The sequence below is a fragment of the Epinephelus fuscoguttatus genome, linkage group LG8 (genome assembly GCF_011397635.1).
Source record: "Epinephelus fuscoguttatus linkage group LG8, E.fuscoguttatus.final_Chr_v1".
In the NCBI taxonomy this organism is placed as follows: domain Eukaryota; kingdom Metazoa; phylum Chordata; class Actinopteri; order Perciformes; family Serranidae; genus Epinephelus; species Epinephelus fuscoguttatus.
The window spans coordinates 23,158,829-23,181,535 of record NC_064759.1 but is presented as its reverse complement, the minus strand read 5'-3'; the positions used below and the strand labels follow the sequence as shown (position 1 = coordinate 23,181,535).

Here is a 22,707-nt window from a genome sequence, read left to right as displayed (position 1 = left end):
CGGTCATTGTATTACGTTTTGTTAAATAATGCAGAAAAATAAGTCTCATAAATTACATTGCTTACCTTGTGCCAGGTCGACACTCTAATGTGAAAAATGTAGCATCTTGCCCATTGTGTTTAGCAAAGATATGTGTGGAATGGTTATTATTATGCAATGGTTCACCAGTGATATGAAAGTAACTAGAAACAGAGGCCACAGTTTTGTGTTAATGGCATAAATTAAAGGAATACTTCACCCACATGATCATTTGAAATGCATTACTCACCCCATGTTCTGTTGAATTTGTAAAGAAAGTTTTGTTTTTCTCACATGCCTCCACGGGAAATAAAGAATCCAAAAATTGAGAAAATTCTTGATGACTTGGAGTAAAAGGCATCTGTGTTTAATTACAGCAAAACTGTACCAAAACATCCATTTAAAAATTCTCACACAACTCGTGCAATAAAACCCAAGTGTCAATTATCCAGTCGTATGCTCAGTATTTCCCAAACACATGTATTTTCACTAAAACATTATTATTTGAAACACTTCTGCATAAACAGTCTCACATACAAATGAGTAGCACACCTGGGCATTTGAACTGTGCTCAAGGAGGATTCAAACACTCATGCTTGCCCAGGGGCGCTAGTCGTATATGGAAGTGCTTACATGGTAAGCTTTTAGAGAAAATACATGTGTTTGGGAAGTACTGAGCATACAACTGGATAAATGAGACTTGGATTATACTGCATGAGTTGTGTGAGAGTTTGTAGACAGATGTTTTGATATAGTGTTGCGGTTGTTAAATGTAATATACTCTGACTTTAATTAATCAAGAATTTTCTCAGTTTTTGGAATCTTTTGTTCATTGTGGAGGCATGCCAGAAAAACAAAGTTTTCTTCATGAATCCAACATAACAGGTTCCTTTTTTAATTGATATAGAAGTGACCATTTTGTGGGTGAAATATTCCTTTAACTTGGGGAGGCAGTGTGTATAAATGGTGCAACTGTGAGTGAACACATTGTTTCTTATGACAGCAATCCTGTTGGTGCTAATAAAGCTTCTCAAATGAATCACAGCATGTCCATTTACCTTGATTTATTATCACAGCATAAGGTGTGTATGTGGTTCAGACACTTTGGCACTGACAACACAGTGGAGCCGGTGAGAGAGGGGCCTCTCTCTGGTCTGTGTCCAACACTGATAAACTGGCAGACACGCATTGATCCAGCAGCTCCTCAGCACCGCACTCCACTAAACCACTCGCCTCCATAGCAATAGAGAGAAACATCATGTGTTTATCATCCACAAAACGTTCTTTGCATCCAACACTCTGACATTGGCTGCTCTCCCTACACTGCAACTCTGTCTCAGCATATCTTGCCATGTGTCTTGTGTCCTTGTTTGACTTCAGTTTACCACACATCCTCACATTTACTTAACTAACCACACATATGTACATAACAAATCTGTATCAAATCCACAAACTTTAACTTTACGGTTTGTTTTAGCCCACGTCGTCCACAGATGTGTTTTGACTCCAAGGACAGTGATAGCCAGAGAGGATGTCAACTCTCTGAAAGCAAACCATCATGAGCATGCACACAAACATATACAGTGCAGATGCACATATTCAAGAACTCAGTGAAGCAGCGTGCAGATTCAGCTGTGCTCTTAGCTCACCGTCCCTCTCCAATGACATCATACCCTGACAATGCCACCATTCATACAGATGTTGCTTACAAAACCTGGAGTCAGACTCCTATTGTGTGTGCTGCTCCTCCTCACAACAAGAGGTTTAGCCAGAGGTGCTCCCCTACTATGGTGGAGGGAAATGAATGGAACACGTAATAGGGTTACCATGTACGCTAATAGTTTTAACTGCTTACAAATGACTTCAGACTGAGCTAATCGCTCAATCAATCACAGCATAGCAGACTTGAAAACTGCTTCACAAGTTTCCTTTTCTTGAAATTTCTCAACAGAATATATATGTAACTTTCTCATTTTTCACTTGTTCTCTGCACAGGGCAAAACTTGAACTTTAAGCCCATTAACCCAAATGCCTGTTAAAATTCTGTAACCACACTGAAACATAAGAACAGCGAGGGTTGTGTAAATGAAATGTAAAAAGCTACATTAGCGTGCTAGAAACACTTTGATTATTGGTCCTCCTGTGTCCTATGAAATGTTTCTTTAAGAGACGCACTGTTTTTTTCCCCTCCTCAAGTAAAAAGGAGTACATTTAGAGCATGCCAGGAATTATGTCATCCACCCATCCAGTGCCAGCTCCACAGCCAAGAGAGCTGCAGTGAAGGAACATATAGTATTGTTTACCTCATAAAAAACTCAGCACCTAGCCCGATGCTTAGTGACAAATTTATTGTCCTTAGTAACAATGTAAACAATAGATAATTGGGAGATAATAAATAACACATTTTCATACAACTGCACCAAACTGCTTCAAGGCCCCTCTGTCTGAAATTAGCAGGCAGGAAGGATGTGTGGAAAGCATGGAGCTCATTTAAAAGGGACACAAAAACAATGCTGAATTCCACCAGTGACATGAGCTGAGACAAGTCCCATAGTCTGCACTCGCAGATGTTATTTGGAAACAGCTTGATAAGGGCTGTTTGGGCTCCCCTTGTTACAGATGAGGAGTGATAATGAACGTCTTTCATCATGCAAACAAAGATAACAAACCATCTGAGGAGGACAGGGAGTATGCATAGGAAAATGCAGCGCACATATGCACGTGTGTTTATACGGTACTGTGTGTGTGCATCTCCACGCATATGCATGTGCTCTGTGCATGTGTGTGTGTCATTTGCTGTTGTTTTTGAAGTACCTGACTGTATGTGTGTGTGTGTGTGTGTGTGTGAATGTCTGTGGCTGTCTAAGTATGTGACACCGTGCGAGGAGGATGACACAGAGCTGGAGCAGTCAGCGAGCATGTGAGTGTGTGTGCGACCGTTCGCAAGGCCCTGTGGAGAACTGGCTCTGAGCGTTGACGTAATGCTTTGGCCGGCGTGCTGTGGAACTTGGCCTCCTCTCTGCAGCGTTTCCTCTACGCTGCGAGGGTCAACTATCCCACAACCTCCAGCGCACAACACGCACCATTCTATTCCCCAGACCACAACAGAGCAGAACACAACCACACCCGGCACCATGAGCACCCAGTCCTTTGCAAGAAGAAGAAAAAAAAAAACACTTGAACCAAAACTAATAAAACACTCTGATCTCAGCAACACTCCCAGACAACCAGCTAAAAGCAAAAAGGGAAAACATACAAGTCAGTTAGTGCACCGTCGGGCTTTGCTGTACCACTTAAACGATGGCACTTAAGGAGAAAATCAGAGATAGAAGAGAACAAAGATGGGCACTGATGCAGATACAGTCTTTGGCCGAGAGAGCACAAACAGAGAGCTTAGAGCAAGATATGAGTCCCCAAGGGGCCACAGCAGTCCTTCGGCTCATTAACTATTTACACCAGAGACAGGCCTCCCTGCTGCTCTGGCCCACCACAAAAATCAATTAGCCTTCATTAGTCCAGGCTCTGGGCATTTCTCTGACAGGGGAGGGTTAATTCTGCTACAGAGGCCTCCAGTTACCACAAAATATCAAACAATCACACACATATGAGCGTACATGCATGCACACATACAGCGGGGCAAAGGAAACTAGGCCGAGCAGAAGTCTTTTCATGTCACTCACAAAGAATTCCTCCTATTTCTCACACGCAGAATATTGATAGTGTCTCTCGCCTTTCAACTCCCCTGCTCACTCTCCCTGTCTATCTGTTTCCTTCATGTCTATCAAAGTCCCACTCAATCCCCTTCTCCGCTCTCGCAATGTAAACGCTGAGCAGAAAGAGTGCATCCAGGTCCGTGCCTCGGGGGTGTGGGGTTACAGTGCGGAGATTTCCCATTGGCGGAAAGTCAACATGGTTGGGGTAATGCGATTAGAGCCGGATTGAGAACGTCGCAGGGGACACATGGGCCTGATCATGGCCCAGTTATCCGATAGCGAGGCCGTATTTATCGACGTGGCCCAGGCGCGGATATTACAGACATTAGAGACCCCCGTCTATGCTTATGAAACCCACGCTGGAGATCGCACCCTGATAACATAATTAGTCTCTCACTTTCTGTCCACAATCATGGAATTCCATCAGTTGCGTTCAGACATCAGGGAGCAGAATCTCAATTGATCCACATTTGGTTACCGTGCCCCGTGTCTGAATGGCCAACTAACCAGAAAGTTGCATGGTTGAGGGGCCTGTAGCCATTTAGTGACTGCATATGTTTATGGGAGGCCTAACAGAGCATTTACAATTCAATTACATAGATAGGAGGAGGGAAAAAAGAGTAAGATGTGTCTGGATGATGGCCAGGGGAGAGATAAGCCTAATACACTAATATTGTGTTACCCCAGCGTGTTACCATAGGAACAGTTGAGGAGATTCAAAAGACTACAAAGACGATCAATCTTGAGAGAGCAGGAGGAAGAGGGAGAATTAAATGCCCTGGGAATGCTCCCGCTCTCCTCTATCAGAGCAATAACTCTTCTAATGACCTCTGCTACCTCCTCTCTCTCTCTCTCTCTCTCTCTCTCTCTCTCTCTCTCTCTCTCCTCTCGCTCCCTCTCCACAAGATGTTTCTGTCCAGCAAAATCAGCTATCAGTAAACCTTTCCAAACACAAAGAGCGGCCAATGCTTTTCATTACCGCTTGTGAGTTTTTGATATCCAAGTCGTGACACTTGCTCTTATTTTTATGGAGCCTTTTCCATTTTCAGAGTTATTTGTTTTGAAAACAAAGGTTGGCTGGTGGTCACGTTGCTACAGTATTAATCAGTTCATATCACTTAGAGTGTAACTGACATCAATCAGACGTACACTGTCAGTCACTGGCGTCAGTGTTAGCAGTGCTAACATGCAAAGCCGAAACTGAGTGGAAGGTTTCTCTCCCTTCAGTTTTTTAGTCTTTCTGTACTTATTCTCTGTTCTGTCTCTCTCCTCTCTCAGCTACGTCTCATTCCCACAGCTCTAACTGCCTGCTTTGTGAAGGATGAGGTCATTTGATTTTTTCCCCTCTGTGTTAAACTAGTGCTAACAAGTTGCAGGACCTACAGAACATGTTCTGTACATTAAGATATACATCAGGCAGTCGGTGGGCAGCTCAGCCACAACCACATAAAGGGCCCTTTATTCCAGCCAGAGTCTCCAGTGCTGCACTGGCAGGTTCAGACACAGCTTTGATTACACACCAAATGATGAAATCCACACAGACCTAAGAGCACAGCTTTGCTGGCACAGCCCAGTGGAAAAGAAAGTTGCAACACTTTGAGCTTGAGTGTGTGCACTTGTGTGCACAAAATTGTACGTATCCATGAGAATACACGCATATACTCACCAGTTTGGCTTCTGAGTGCATGGAGGGAATGTGAGTGGAAGAGCAGGAGCTGCTGTGGGTGGGTCCTTGCATACCCATCATATTGGAGCCCATGGACATTTGTCTCTCCATCTGAAGATGCAACACCATGATAACAGTCTTACTCATAAGTGTGGACACATCCAGTACCATAAAACTTTTTAACAAGATGAATCAATAAAGAAGTCTGATGATTTATTCTATTTTTTATGTCTTAACAAGATGCTATCACTGTTCACACAATAGATGTGTTAGCATTTACAGCATGAGACTCATCTTCCTTCACAGTAGGCTGAGGGGGGTGAGATGAAACAGCATGAGAGCCTGATTTCACATGACAGGCTGCCCTGTGCACAGCTCTGTGTGATGATAACTGGAGCTGACCCAAAACAGGAAGCCAGCACGGAGGGACTTAACACAGGAAGCTGGTGCAACAAGGGTGTGTGTGTTTCTGATAATAGTGTGGTGAGTGTCAGTCTGACTAACACATCAAACCCCTGGCCTCTCTAGGTGCAGGTTGTGTTAATAAGGTGAACGAGATGTGTGTAGGTGTGAGCTAGTTGTATGATTGCATTAGAAACTGTATTCATGTGTGTGGTGGTTACAGCCTGCCTCTTAGTGACCCTGGTCAATGTGGTCATGTGTCACAGCTGAGACCTGAATGAGAGGAAATCAGCTGGTTACGCTGACGAGGGTGAGAGGTCACTTGTGCAGGGCGATGATGTGAGCAGTATACGCAGGCAAGAAGAAACCTTTTGTGTGAGTGTCCGCGCGCACACGTGTGTGAGCTGCTGCGGCCTCCCAGCTGGTGGTCTCCATGGAGAAACGGCCCCTCTCCTCCCCCCTTTTGCCTGACCCCCGCTCTCCCCCTTGTCCACAGAGACTCAGGCCTAGAACCTGACACACAGCCTTAATTGCGCTAAGTGTGTTTTGTGTAAAAATATCACCCAAACCTGCACCCCTTTCCTGAACCGTCAATCTTCCCCAAAATCGCTTAGCTCTTAATTTAATAAACATGGGAGGTTTTTTTTCTCCATACCATAAACACAGGCTGTCTTGTGTTACAATGAGAACATATGTTGTATCATTAGAATCCTGATAGGAGGAGTTTTTCTGGGTTGTTATCATTCCTCGCTTCCCAATGTGGGTCCTCTAGGTTTTTGGCTTAATTACAATGAAGTCTTTCTTCTAAACACAGAGGAGGAATCCTTCCTTATAACTGTTGCAAATCATTTTAATGCTGATAGAAAACATCCAAGACTAATACCTAGCTTATGTGCAGTCTGAACTGACACTGCTGTCCCATATGAGTGAGTGACTGCATGTGTTCGTGCGTCCGTGAGTGACTGTGCTCTGTGCGCTGTTGTTGTACTCACAGGCATCAGCACAGCAGAGGAGCCAGGCATGGTCGGGTCTGGCAGAGTTCCAGGCATGGAGGCAGGCAGAGGCTGTCTCTGTCTGTTTCGTAGGTGCAGCAGTGAGGACAGAGAGCCGGGGACAGGCCTGAGAGGACACAGAGATACAGACACTGAGAAAACTTCAGGTTTTGCACTGTTACAGATTACTAATATTGTTATTCTGGGTTTTATCATGTAACAACATCGAACCAAAACAACACCTCCTCTAGGGTGTTAGCTGTATAACTTCTCTTGTGAAGCATCTGCAAGTGGTGTAGAAAAACATAGTGACTGCTTGTGAATGAAGCCGTAAACATATCTAAAAATATGTGGTCACACACATCAAACACCCTCACAGATAGATAGATAGATAGATAGATAGATAGATAGATAGATAGATAGATAGATAGATGCTTATGAAGGTAGCACAAAATTGTGGTTGACAGTAAGAGCAGTGCAGAACTAATTAATACTTTGCTATGGATGATATGAATAAATAAATAAATACTTTAAGTTAATAGAATAAATATATATTTATATGATTAATTGTGTTATGTTCATTCAATCATTGATCTTCACAGGAGGAGTTATAATTGTTGACATATGCATCAATAAATACCCCATATATTGGCTTACAACTATACAGTACAATGTGTTATAAACATTTCGTTCCCTGTTTAGTCTATGCTCATAAATATTAAAGGGTTAAAATAAAGTATTACTGTATGTTATTATGTGTAAGTATATATGTGTTTTTACAACCAGGTTTATCAGAGGTTTACAAAATGCTTTAACCCGAAAAGAACCCTGGGACTATTTAATTCTACGGTGTTAGATCACCACGCTGCTCTTGCATCTTTTATTTGCATCATTTATTCATTTCACATCTGCGTTATTTCAGAGCAAATGTTTTCCCCAACTTCTTTCCTTTTTAGTTTCCACTTGTTTCTGTGGCTACAAAGTCAGAATGGAAAAAAAGAGTGTGTGTGTGGCTGCGTATTCATGCTAGAGTTGAAAGCTGAGGCATCTTGGGAGTTTTTGGATGCACTTTAAACAAGCCCACTTCATGTAGTACAATGGATGAATAACGACGACGGAGATGATGAATGAATAATATTTGTCATAACAACCACAAGACGTGCATGACGGGAATCATTTTTAGAAACTGCTACAGTGGTGGGAGCCTTGTGGGGAAAAAAATCCTCCTTGGTGACCACAAAAGCGTGTGCGGACCAACAGGCCTATCCACACTCACGGCCACATCGATAAATCACATGTACAGATGAGGCCCGGGCTGAGCTTAAACTATTGACAGCAGTCTTGTCACAGTCACTGGCTCAGGGCTGCAGCCGTCCAAACAGCCAGACCACTCCATCTGCACGCGGTGACATCATTTATACAACTGCCACCAAACCCCTGCTTGTAAGAACACTGATTCCCAGCTGCAGGGTGCTGCTACACCTTCATGCATACAGCAACTGCTCAGTCTCTACAGCTTAAACAAACAGCATTCACTACTTGATTCTTAAATATCCTGTATCAAAAGAATCAGTAAATCAAGTTATCAGTATCATCAGGGTGAACGCTGGTCAATAAAGCATCATTTCCATGAACATTTAGGTTGGCTGTTTTCAACATGTTAACATAATCAACTGACCGCATCATAGCCTGGATTACCGTAATAGTGAGTAGTGAGGGAGTGATGGCCAAATGGGGCGAGGGGGGTGCACCAGAGCAAATGCTCCCCCACCTGAATAAATACCTGTATTTTTCCAGACCTAAATATGTGCATTTACGCTCCAGACATTTTAGATTGCTCCACACACACACAGGACCATTACCATCCCGACTGTGTGTCATTCCCGTCTAACATCCCAATTTATCACAATCACACTCATTTAACAGCACGTATGACATCTGAGCAACACTGCGAACATTTCCACATGGGAAAAGTCATGAAAGTACAATGAGGTATGCAGTGTAGCTGCGCGCTACATCAACACAGTTTCCCCTCTGTGTTTAGACTCTGCCAGCATCCAATAGGATGAAATAACAGTCACGAGGCACTGGAAGGGACACGCTGTTGATTTTGTACATAAAAACTGTTTTGCCGGATTTTAATTCGGTATGATGACTCCATGATGAAGTTTTTTCGCACTGCAGATGTGGAATGAGATTTCTAATGCAATTTCTTTGCCAGAAGCCAAGAGGAAAAACTTTTGGAGAACATATTTTTAAAATTATACTGTAAAATCTTTGTTTACATCTCTTTAACAACTTGAAATTGCCTCATTCATAGTATTTTGTTTCAAAAGTGGCTTATTTAATATATCTAGATATCCAACAATTGAAGACATTTCAGTATTGTCCTTTGCGTATCTTTATATAGCAGACCAAACTGTATAATATGCACAAATTCATAAATGTACAGTATATGTCCAAGCCCATCATAACCTTGTACATATTTTATACAGTATACTAATAATTCTGATGTAAAGGTATGCTATGCAGGAAAAAAATACATATATACAAAAATATCTCTCTCAATCGTCACTTATAATCCACTAGAAATGTGTGGCTGTGTATATATCTGCATAGACTCTGCCCTTTGCCTGCAGTTTCTCATCTTCCTCTTATTTTGCTGTGTTCGGGACCTTTCTAGGCACAGCGATCAGGTGAGATTGAGACTTTATAGAAAGGTAGAGACCAGGAGCCAACTGTAAGCAGCAATCCTATGAGAGGAAGCTACAAAAATCATGATCACAGTGCCAGAGTGAATCTGTGGTTGGCTCGCTGGTGATACTGCTCACCAACGGTAGCCAACAATGCCTGCATGTTGTACCTTTCATTCACACTTAGAGTAATGTTACATATTCCCAGCTAGGCAGATTGCCACAGCAACTTTTATGGGAAATCAACCAGAAAGCTGAGGAGTAAGAATATGAGAAAATGTTAAAACTGGGTACTGAAAAGTGACTGAGAGTAACAATTTAAAAACTTTCTAAATTCATTACTAACAGATCAAATGAGTGCTTTAAGATGCTGATATGTGCTCTTCATTCATTTAAGACAAGACAGTGAAATACACTGACACAGGGTTACACTGTGACAGAGGTCGACACACCGCACACACAGGTCACTGGCTGTTGCAGGTCAGGCTCTCGATTTCTAGAGAAGAAAGGCTTCTTTGAAGCTCGTACAGGTTGTACTGCTGCGCTCGTCACCTGCAGCAGAGCAGGGGGAGGAAGAACACCGTGTCGGTCACCACCGCACACACACCAAACACAACCTGCTTGTCCAGAGGGTGGAAAAACAACACTCACATGTGAGAGTACTTCCTCTGGGGATTAACTCAGCTTTGTGCTGACTCTGCTGATAAATGAAGACATTTTAGAGGCAAACTGGAGGCAGAAAGACACTATGAATATAAGTTGTTAGAAAGTGTCCATTTCCTCACTTATTGGTACATGACACATTAGTTGATTAATTGATTTGCCAAGTTCTTTTTCAAATTATTTCCTGCTTTAGTTTGTCTTCTATGACGATGATGAATTGGATCTTTGTGGGTTAAAATTTTTGGCTGGAACAAACAATATATTTGAAGATGTCATATTTGGTTCTGGGAACTTCTTGTGGGCATTTTCACTATTGTCAGACATTTTATAAACTAATTGTTTTCTGTCTTTTTTATTATTTCTGCCCTGATAGAGATCCATCAGAGTTTTTTCAACTAATATTCCTGAAAAGTTCTTTAATATAACTTATTTTCTTTGCTCTGCTTAAGAGCACTTGAGGTACGTTTTCTTTTCTGTTACCATATTATAAAATCTGTGTTTGGCTATGTATTTCTTTAATGAAATGATTAATTGACAAAGTATTAATTCATTAATCAGTAATCCAACATTAGAAGGGCACTCAGGGAGCACAGACCTCTGCCAAGGCCAAATGCCCTTTCTTGCAATGTTAATGAAATTGAAAAATAATTTGCGTATCCGCCCCGTGATTCGGATCCACTCCAAAGTTTAATGGGTTCTTCCTTGGCCCGTGCTACACCCTTCCACCAGGCCTCATGATAATAGGGCCGGTAGTATTGTATTGTAATCCTGCTGACAAACAAACAAACCATAGCCTTTTTGGTGAGGTAATAAATGTCAGTTTCAGCCCTAAATATCAACCTACTTTATTGAAATGCATCATTTCAGCTTTAGCTTGTGATGCAGGGTTTCCATATGCATGAAAAAAGATTTCTAATCGAGGTGTTTCTTCTTTTAATTCTCTGCTGCTCTCTATGTTTACATCTGTCAATACATGATGCACCAGACTGTGCAGTGGATTAGTAGACTCATGTTCTGAGTGTCTGTGTGTGAATAAGTGCATGTGCCAGTGTGTGCATGTTCACGCAGCTGTGTGTGCATGTGTGTGTGAACATGTGTGTATGTGAGTGAATAATGACAGGCTGTGGCTCCACTGAGGGGATTGATAATAGCCTGGGCTGTGGGCCCCAGGGGAGAGCAGGTAGACACTCTGCAGTCCTGACCCTGCACTCTCACATTACTGAGTGCCTCACTCTCAGCCCAGCTCTCCTCCACAATCCCCGCCCAAGAACCACCACCGCACCACCCCTCCACCCCCCCGCCCACCTTCTCTTCCACCATGACATCACTGCTAGACCTTCTTCTCTCCCTGAGTCCCTTCTTTTGCTTTTTAAATCTTGTTCCATAGTCTATTTCTCTAAGTTATCCTGCTATTTTCCCTCCTGTTTCCCCCTCCTCTCATTGTTCAGTTAATCCTCTATAACTCTCTTCTGGACCCCTCAGGGTGCCCACACCTCAACTCAAACCCCTCTGGATTTGCTTGCTCTAACCTACAAATCCTGCAGTCTGTACACACACTAAGCTTTACTGTCCCAATCCCCACAGTCCCAACTCCAACTCAAGCACTGGGAGACTTAAACACAAGGGGCTTGGCTGCTGTCCAAGAGGAGCGAACGTGGGGAGAAAGAGGGAGAGAGAGGTGCAGTCAGTCCACTGACTCATATCCTTCCCTTTCTGACTCTGCTCCAGCAATGATGTAATGCTCTTGGCTTTTCGCCCTCCCCCCACCCTGCCCACCCCCAGATTTCGTCCCTCCCTCCTCTCCTCCTCTCGCTTTTCCCTCTCTTTCCCTCCTCGACTCGTCCAACATCTCTGCGCTCACTCCTCTCTGGGTGAAGTCACTGCGAGCTCTGGGTAGACACAGCAGCTAAAAACTTTCGAACGTAACCAAAACAGCCCAGGGCCAAGTTCCAGACGTTCGGGAGACGGTGGTGCAGTCGCCATGGGAACGGAGGTAAACAGAGGGAGAAACAAGGGCCTCAAACAGCTTGCAGCTGCCTGGCTCTCTGAGTAAACACTACACAGGACCTGCCCCTGATTTACTGCCTTTAATCACTGGTGGGAGGAGAGTGCCATGGGGTTTGGACTGAGGAAATAATACGAATCTGATCAAATAAATCAGCCCTAATGGGTTACGACACAGGCTGACTTTTATTAGCGGGCTAGAGGAGGGATGGTTGTTGGGAGGGTGCTGCACTGGGATGGATCTGGGATGGGGTGTCCTCATATTAGGGAGCCTCAAGCTGAGTTAAGCTGTGCCAAAGCACAGTTGAGAAATGGTGGTGGATGATACTCTGGAGCAAATTAGCATGAGTGTTGTGGTATTTATTCACCAAATATGATATTGTTTTGATTCATTAGATGCCATTTACTGTAGCTGAGTGAAGACGGGTTGTCTTTCAGCTTCAACGAGAATAAAAAGCATGTCAGTACATTCCTATCACCAGTGAACCGGGAAAAAACTGTGTCATAAGCTGTTACAAGCTAACCTGGCATCTGTCAGCAGCACCTGACTGATGTCGTAACGTTTGGCTTACACCGCCCGTTTCACTTGTAATGATACTTCATCCTTCTCCCTCTTCATCCACTAAAATGCCACTATCAATTAACCTGTTTGTCCCTCTGCTCCTTAACCAACTTCTCTTCCTCTCATGCAGCCACCTGATGCCTGTCAGTCTCATCCTGCTGTTTCTCATTCAGTTTTCCATCTTCACTTTCCTTTCATAATCTCACTGCATTTTTCTCACACCTTCATTCCTCTGATTTGTCCATACTTTCATCAAAACATGATTTGTCTTTTCCTTTCCTTGTGCAGGCATGTCTTCTATCCTCTCCTCCACCCGGCTAGCCACCATCCTGCTAGAAAACCCCACGTCCTCTCACATCTAATGCCTCTCTCCTCTCTCTCTCCTCCACCCTCCTGATCCTTCATTTCCTCCCCTCCATCTACCTCCTATCCCCTTCTTCCTCTCCTCCATCCACCTCTGATCCCTTTCTTCCTCTCCTCTGTCCACCTCTGATCCCCCTTTTCCACACTTCCCGGCATTGTGATCCCTGCGCTCCCCAGAGCTGTGAGGCATGTCCCTGTGTGTGAGTTGCTTGTGCAGGAGCCTGCATGTGTGGTGGCCCCGGGGCAGGGATGACACAGCCCCGCTGGAATGAGAGGGAACAGAGTCTGGGCGTTCCTCTACAAACGCACTATTAAACCCACTGCAGTACACAATGAGCTCATCTTAATTCAGGTCAGATGTACATCCTGCATTCTCTCTCTTTCTTTTTTCTCTTCTTCCTTTTTTGTAATTGATTACACTGTACACCTTTGTTTTTCTATACCTTTGTTTATGTTCTCTTCTCTTCTCCCTGCCTGCTACTACTCTGTGTGTGTTAGCCCTACAGTTTACACACGGTTGAGACAATTGCCCACAGTTGCCCGTGGAGAGGGGCATTTGCCAAGTCAGAGTATGAGGGCATCTCAGGCATATTGTAGAGGTCCGCGCTCCTGCACTCAGGGCAGACCTCCCTCCTTATCACCACTTTCTCAATGCAATCTCATCATAAACAATAATAAAGGAAGTTTTGTTTAAATTGCGAAGTTCATGAGGTCAAAGTTTGTCCGTGGAAAGCCCATAACTCTCTGCAGAGGTGTGGAGACTTTCTCTGTTCTGGCACTGGCACAATGGGTGTTGAAATCAGCACAGTTTTTTAATCACACACACTGGAAAAAGTGTTACGCAATGTATAAAAAAGTGATATGCAACGCATCCTAGAATCAAAATTATGAAGACTATCAGCACCAAGACACTACCATTAACTTACTGTACTGTAACAGCAGAAGTAGTATGTAAACAACTTAGAGAACTACTAAATATATTACATCAGGATCAAACTATACTGTATGTGACAGACCATGCACAAATTGCATTTGCACATTAATCAAATTTTATTTGCTATCCAGATGTGACCCTTAGCTTTACGTTTTGTAGAAAGTGCAAGCTATTATCTAAAACTGTATATCAAGCAAAGAGAAATGTGCTTTTTTTAAAAAAAAATATTTGAAAGTGAAGAGAACAGAGAGCATGGCAGTTATCAAATTAAGATCTTTAAGTCGTTGGTCTTTAATAATCAATCAGCATATCACCAAATCCTCTTGAGAAAACACAGGAAGTTCTCAGAAAATGTGTCACCCAACACTTTGAGCTTTGCATGACACCCCGCTGCTCAGCAGGCACGCAGATCAGCATCTATTTTTGCTACTTCCCTTAAAGGCAAAAAGAAGGAACACAAGTGGCTGGTGGCTCTGAGGTGTGAAAATATTGTGCATTTAAAGCAGCATGGGAAATCAAACCGCACACCGACTTCCTCCAGAGCTCTGCACAGTGATCATGCAGCCAAATTTAAAGTTGTATGCCCAGGGTGGGACATCACCAGCAAGACGCATTTAAGCTTAGAGATAAATGCTCCATGAAGAAAACTGAAAGAAAAATAACTCAGGTATGGTGGAATACTTTAACGTAAAATAAACTGTCTATGTCACATTTGCATAAGAATAAAACGATACAAACTTCTCTTTTGATATTTTTTAAAATCAATTTGATGATGGTGACAAACCAAAACCACTGACATCAACAGTCTGTGGTTTTGAGGATGGCACCTTTTAGGTTCACACAATTCTCAGTGTTCTCTATAATTACTCATTTAAGCTAACTGTCCACATTTAATATAAGCACCTGTTTTTATACGCAGCCAAAATGAAAATAAGTATTCAAATACCACATCATCATAAACTGAGCAGATATTTTACCACATCTGGATTGTAATCACTCCTCACTACAACCAGCTGCAGTCAGGTTGATTGTGCTTTGTGATGGAAACGCTGGACTGAGTTCCTCTACTGAAAGGAGGAATGTCATTTTTAGTGCCCCATGCCCACACCCACACCCGCACATCTCCTCTTACGAGTCAAAAGGTTGAGGTTTCCACAGAATGTTGTATCTCACATGGTTGACTAGTAATGTCCAACGCATTTAACTCTGACATAACTCAGCACCAGATGTTTATAATTGAAAAGCAGAAAGCATTCAAATCTGTTGGACGCCGCTTCGCTTTGTATGATAATGATAGCCGTGACATTAAGATCTGCTGGCTGTTTCTTATGCCTGGTTTTAACACTGGTTTGTGTCAGTGCAGCTCCCCAAAGACCTTGTATAGGGACTCGGAGCAGAAGGAGAGAGAGAGAGAAAAAGAGAGAGGTCCTCAGGTTTCACAGCTGCAGGCCCAGCTCAACCCTAAAGTAAATGGACTTGAGGAAAGCCAATCCTAATTGATTCCAAGCCTCAAAGCTCTTTAGTAAACATTGTGGAGCAATGAAAATGACTTGTTATCCTAATTCATTGGATGCTCACGCTGCGCGTTCAGCACAGCCGAGAACGAAGGAAGCAGATGGAGTTGAGATTAAACTGATTTTGTTTGGTGAATTTTTCTCATTCAGAGATACATTCACCACAGAGCTCCATAAAGTGTGTCAAGATTAAAAGCTTTACAGGCCTGCAATGATCACACACACTAACAAAGCAGATTAATTGACGAGGATAACTTTTTCCTAATTGTCTCTGACATTAGTATGGTTAAAACTAAGCATAAACATTTGCACAGTGAAGATTTAATGCACTGTGGATTAACAAGTTTTGACTGCCTTCACTTCACAAAGGGATGTGAAATCAAAATATACTGGAGATTACAGTTTAGGTCGCTTGAGAGGACCACAGGGGAACCCCTGATCTGACCTTCAGTAGGCTCCCTAACTCTCGACAGAGCACAGCTTGCCTGTGAAGTGTCCGGCTTGTTCTGTGTGTGGGAAGTTCCTGTGGAGAGACCCTGTGCACAGAGCCTTTGGTTGGCCCTAATGGCTTCCTGTGGAAGCACTGCTTCTCAATGGAGGGGTTTCCTCAACCCATTTTCCTGCTGATGTGAACATTTCCAGATTCCTCTTGTGTAAATGTACTCATCCTATTCATGTGTGAGGATTCCACTGTCCTAGTAAACAAGTGACGCCTATGCAGTTTTAGCACATATCAGTGTCTCTTGATAGGGATGGGTATCGTTAGAATTCTATTGAAACTGTTCTCTGTACGAATACTTATCGATGCTCTTATTGATACTACTCTCCAAACTCTGGTGAAAAAAATAGACACGAAAAGATTCAAAAGTTATTTCATTATTACTGTTTTTTTGGGTTTTTTTTTGCAGAAATAACAAGTCAAGTTGTTTTCTGAGTTTCCTGTAAATGTAATGAGTGAGGAGCAATTGCTACAAGGTTGGGTGAACAAATTCCTGGTGCTGATGTGCCATAATGCTGCTTCACTACCAGAAACTAAACTTAAACAATATTATAGAAAACAACTGACGTTCATAAAGTGAGCCCACATTTTTGAATGTTTTGCCCTGTCAGCCATGCTTGGAGAGTGCAGAATGGTAACACACAGTTATGCATTGTCTAAAGTAATCACCTCACTTGTAGCTTTGTCATCATTCGGGGCAGTAATGAATTTTAAATATGATAGATTAGAATACAAGGCTGACCCGAATGCTTTGAAGCTTTGCTGCCATGGTAATCAATGTCAAAATCAGTATTCAATTGCTCTATTTTTTAATACATTTATATAAATGCATCACTCCAAAAATCCCATGAATTAAAATGAGGTTATCCAACATTATTCATTATGCATCAACACTTATAATTATTTAGTGTTTCTCAGACAAGGTCATTTGAACTTAGTGATACTTTTATGACTCAGACTTGCTCTCATTAAATGTCAATCACTAGCAGTTCAGCACGACTGAAACTGGGTCAGTTTGACCATATGTGACAGGCTTACAGAGCTGGTATAGTTTCAAAGTTTGCAAAGAGGACCCCAGATATACCAAAAGAACTGGTATGTCACAAATACACAACGAGCTTGGCCAAACACCTGAAAACTAGAAGTAGCAGCTCAGCTGTCTTGCAAAGAATTCTTTTTTTTCTAGCTATCATGGCTAATGTACGATCTGCATGCTAACAAAGTAGCTAATAGTCAAGTTATTTAAGGTGCTGTCAAAGCTTTGATGAATTGCAATTATTTTTCAATGCCCCCAAACTGGTATTTGGAGCAGCCCTGTTAGAATGAATAAACATTACAGAATACTGATGGCAGCAAAGTTTGTCCAGGAGCATATCGATATTTTGGTGCCGACAAATCAGAAACCGATTTAGCACCAGTTCTAGATACCCATCCCTATTTGGGAATGCCTCAAATAATGTGCTTCAGATAACTGTAGATGAGACTTATGTGCCACTCTGTGGCCGAAAACCACCGCCACACTGGCTCTGATGAGTTTTTAATGACAGGTAAACTCAGGTGAAGCAGGCCCAGCAAAGTCTCTGTTACTGGCAGTGATTGCTGCTCCTCCAAGGGGGTGAAATTCCATCCTGGTCCTCGACAAAGAGCCTGACGGGGTGTCAGTCAGGCTTAGTGATGGGCCTCCCATCCAATATTCACTAGCTCCTCAAGCTGTAAATCTACACAGGACAACCTCGACACAGCGAGGGCCTAACACTGAGCCATCTCAATGTCTAACTTGCTTGCCACGGGTCTGGTTTACAGTAACAAAGCCCTGGCACAAGTTTGAAGGTGGTTGAGGTTAAGGGATTTGGAATGAATGAGGTCAGTGGAGTGTCTTCATAAGGAAAAAGTGTGTGTAAATCTTTGTGTGGTAATGATTATGTTCCTGATATATAAAGACAAAAAGTCAGTTGAGGGAAAGACTTTACCCTAAAAGACCCGAGACAGTACGTAGAGTTTATAAAATCACACAGCCTCACTACAAACAGTATGCAGCACCTTGACCATGAAACGTTGCAGGCAAACAATGAAGCAGCGCAGCACACAGACTGCAGTTATTTATATCTTACACACCTGTAGCATGGCAGCGAAAAGGTATCAGAGAAACAGAGCTCCTAGGCTGTGGCTGACATTCCCATACAGTGAAAGGAACTATTTTAGAGCATGAAATGCTAAACCGCTGTAAAAGCAGTCACAGCTAAGGCTTCAACAATGACCTCATCTTGTCCTCTGGGACCCTCTTTGGCATGCTCTGCTATGGGACAATACTGAATGAGCAGCAAAACATGAATCGCCAGCCCCCCACACACATACTGCTCCAAATGTAACAAAACCCTGACATTACCTCAGAGACTACGGAGGGATGACAATCAGCAAGGACACAAAAGGACCAGGCCGAGCCTAAGGCTGTCGCTATATCAGGGGCACACTTGAGGTGAGAGGATTCACTCCTATCAGAGCGTGATTTTGAGTCTGTCAGCAGTTCATTCAACACAAAGACGAAACTCACACAACTGAAAACACAAAAACTTCTCTTGCTCTTCCATGTCTGATAAATTCTCTGTTACTTTCTGGTGTTCTGCTGGATTCTTGGACTGCTTGGCCTACTCACCCTATCTGTCTGTTGGTGGATGGAGCCTGAGTGATGACGGAGCTGGACTGAGGAGAGGGCAGGGCCTGCTGGATCACTATGCTGGTATCATGGTTGCCCATCCGTGAGTGGGACTGCTGGTGCTGGCCTTGGCCTGCCTGGCCGTGCAGTGAGATGTTCTGCAGCGAGGAAGAAAAGCAAACGAGTACACAAGATTAGAAATCTGTCAAGAGTGTCACATTCTTCATAGCAGGTTGCATTTAAAGCACAACTCAAGCATTACAACTGTTTGAATGAGTAATGAGGAACTATGTAAACTATCATCCACAGGCTTTTTCTGAGTTGAGGAAACTTTGAAAGTCTAATGAAGACCAGGTTTACTTATTGTTGTTTACACAGCAGGACAGTTTGTTTGTTTTACATCTATTACATGTAAACCACATATACGTTCCAAAATAAGCCTGTACCGCAATTAAAAATATATCTATAAGCTCAATGCACATATCTTGGCATAAAACAAACAGCAAGTTGAAGTACTTTGCATGAAGTCAAATGTGAAACAGCTGCTGGCAATTATCAAATATAGAAAAGAGAATACAGGCGGTCACATTTTAGAAACAGTTTACCTGACAACATGTATTGACCTTAAGATATACATGCCGCAGTGGAGGAAATTAAAGGTTTACGAATGAACTAAATCAACCACTTCTCTTCATATTGTTTCTGTAAATTAATATTTCATTGCTGTTTTCCTGAAGCTTTCAATCCCTGCTTATTGTGCGATGCACTCACGGACAGTCTTGCTCCGACTCGCCTCCTGCTGACTTAGCAGAGCCTCCCATCATAAACCACACAGGCTGGGGAGGCTAGACAAGGCTGACCTGAGCACAGACGAGCTCTAGAGCCAAACCACCCAGACGACAGCTTAGCTGCAGTGTGCACTGCACATCTCTCCAGACATGAGATAAGCAGTCTGTCTTGTGGTGATCTGACTAGCACCCATGTTTCAGGTGAAGGTGCCTCAAGGTAGATCTATAATGCATAAATGACCACGTCTTTTGTCAAATCTGAGAATGTCTGGCCAGGTCTTTTATTGCTGCCACAAAAGTTGTCTCAGGGGTCTGTCTGTACGTCTGGGAAGAAATAAGACTCCCTCCCTGAGAGATGCACAGAGAGCTGTTTGAAGTTACAGGTGGAGAACCTGATCTCTTTTCTCCTCATCTGTGATGAATGACAAATCTCCACCTGCTCGCCCTGTTTGTCACTGTCAACAAGACTGATAGGGATCTCAGGACATGGTGTATGGACAAACAACATTTTGGATGAAAAGGAGAAATGTGGCAGAAATATCAGAGGTGTGTACATAGATGTGGTTATCAGCTTTTTAACAAGCACGCAGAGTGCAGTTACATGAGGTCTAGGTGTTTTGAATCTATTAAAAGTGTGTGCATCAGCTCATAGTGTGTGGGCTGCTGTTAATGACATGACTGATGATAGCACCAGATAACAGATCACAACTATCTGACCTAATCCCTTTGAGTGGCTGCGGCTTTGGGTTCACTTCTGTTATTTTTTTCAGCCTGAGGCTTTGTTCTTTACTCTGCAGTACCTGTTTACTGTCCTCTTCTTCCTGGGCCTTGCAAAACTCCTGCTCAATGGAGCAGTCCAGTTCACTGAACAACCCCACCTCCTCACAGTTCTTCAAGAAGCGTGTTGGCGTGGGTGTCTGGTCTGCAAGTCAAGGAGAGGTTTGTTAAGTTTTAGCTTTGAATTCAACTTCTGATCATGGACAACAAAACACTAAAGGACAAGGAATATAGCAGCATGCTTAATTATGGGGACTGTGTATTATATGAAACATAAATGTTACAATTTGAGGTTTCATTTCATTTTAATTATTAGTATCCCCATTAGCTGTAGCCAAAGCAGCAGCTATTCTCCCCTGGGGTCCACACCAAACACACTATTATACACATGACAGTACATACTCACACAAAACATCCCACCACCACAAATACAACAACATCAACAACAAAAACATACAAAACACACGACAACACCACACAGGCACGGCTCTAGTTGGTGAAAATCTAAACCAAAAGTCCTGTAGAGAGAGGTAAAATTAAAAATGTCTCATTATTGAGTTGTAGTCATTGAGTAGGCCATGACCTATTATAAACTAAAATAAAAACAACCCCTACATCATGGTGCTAGAAAAATATCATGGTATAGAGTGGTGCAGGAATGAGTCTTGGAAATGAGTTAGTATTTTAGCACTCCAGGTTCCTTTGTCTTACAAGTCAGTGGGTTTTTTGAATGGGTTTTTGGTTAAATGCCTTAAATGAGGTCTGTGGTTAACACAAGCTTAAGAGACTTTCACATTTTGTTCTACAACATCAAATACATCAGTAAATACTCAACTTGTGAATTTTGAAGCTTTCATGTGTCTTAAAAAAGGTGGTTGCTAACAAGTGGCTACATGAGACGAGAGAATGTCATCACACTGAACACGGCTGTACAGCCTTGTTGTGGTGGCGACGGTGAAGTCATGTGATCGTGATGCAGTCTGTTTATAGCCTAATGTTATCTTTTTATTTCTTGGGTTTGCATTTATGCTTCAAAAATCATAAAAGTGGTGTTCAGAAAAATTTCATAGGCTTTCTGACAAGGGAACAGGGCGATGCTATCCTCAATGTCAGCCTACAGAAAAACATCATCCCTGCAACAGTCTGTTTGTAAATAGTATTTCCATCATTCTACAGCATCATCGCTATTAAAGTGACTCACTTAGATAATAAAACATATGATTTAACTTTTAACACTCATTGTAGTATATGCTTTATACGATCTTCTTGACTGTATATGACACTTAAATCATCTACTTACGAGCTAAATATTATTAGATAAGGAGAGCTGTTTAGCCAGGAGATGCTGTTTAAGTTTAAGTACTGAGCCAGAGTTAGCTTAAAGCTCATTTTCAGCACTAAACAAACAAACACATGACACAAAATTATACACAACAGCATTTCACACACTCACTCCATGTTAGAAAGAAGTACAGTATATGTTTGACCAATTAAAAAGCAAAGATATCACACTGAATTTACCAGATCTGACAGTTTGTGTCTGTATCTTGTGTAATTTTCTATGTTTAACCTTTCATCTGCAAAATCAGTTCTCTTGTCCGCTGATCTTTGTCTTGTATTTTGTAGCCCCATTGTTTCAGCATAATGTTAAAAAGCTGTTTATTTCTTATTATTCATTTATTTATGTGGGCAACAGTTAGACCTTAAAGACTTAAAGAAAGCCAGTGGAGGTGTTCATAAAGACTGAAGAGTAAAGAATGTACATTGTTGTTACATATTTGAGATGATTTTAAGAAAACATAACCTCCACTCTGTTAGCGAGAGAGAGATACTGCGCTTGACAGCCCATTTCAGCTGATAAAGCACAGATCCCACCTACTGAGTGGGGGTCTCATTTGTTGAGCTGTGGTATTCAACTTGACGTTGTGGGGGGTGCGCAGAGATCAGGTTTCAGACAGTCGAAGGTGATTTTAGGATCAGGCTTGTTTCAAAGGCTAAAAGCATACTTCATGGTCTGTTTATCCATTCTGGCTAGACTGGAGATTGACTCAAACTTTCATCATGACCTGTGTGCCCAAAACACAGTTTTACTACAAATACACGTTTTCCATTTCTGAGAACTCAAGTTCTATTAATAAAAAGCATGTAATGTCTGTTTTTAGGTGAGGATAACACTTATGAGTCAGTGGAGCAGGAGGTTAACTCTAGGGCAACAATTATAGCACTATAAGTTAAAGAGAAGACGGTTTTGGTGACCAGCTTAGAGCTTGTTACCATGTGTGGATGAGTTGTAACTCACTATATAAGCACTGAGTATTTCATCCTGAGTTCAAGGTCTCAATGAGAGAAATGGTCAGAGCTGTAACTCAGACGATAAGAACACCCGGCCTAGAAAATCCGATCCCGCTGTCCGCTGAGTGTAAATAATAAAGAAGACACAATCTCTGCGGCGTGGCTGGTGCTGTC

The 22,707-nt window shown here is 42.4% G+C and overlaps 1 protein-coding gene across 3 annotated transcripts in view; it reads right to left on the bottom strand.

Moving 5' to 3' along the window:
• creb5b (cAMP responsive element binding protein 5b) overlaps positions 1 to 22,707 on the bottom strand; it is a 53,252-nt gene that overhangs the window by 16,278 nt on the left and 14,267 nt on the right. For all 3 annotated transcript variants that reach the window (XM_049584198.1, XM_049584197.1, XM_049584196.1), the window contains 4 exons: positions 20,265 to 20,386; positions 18,677 to 18,834; positions 6,792 to 6,918; positions 5,398 to 5,508 (listed from right to left, as the gene is read on the bottom strand). In XM_049584198.1, the coding sequence (XP_049440155.1) occupies positions 5,398 to 5,508; positions 6,792 to 6,918; positions 18,677 to 18,834; positions 20,265 to 20,386 (518 nt within the window). The remainder of the gene's footprint in view (positions 1 to 5,397; positions 5,509 to 6,791; positions 6,919 to 18,676; positions 18,835 to 20,264; positions 20,387 to 22,707) is intronic.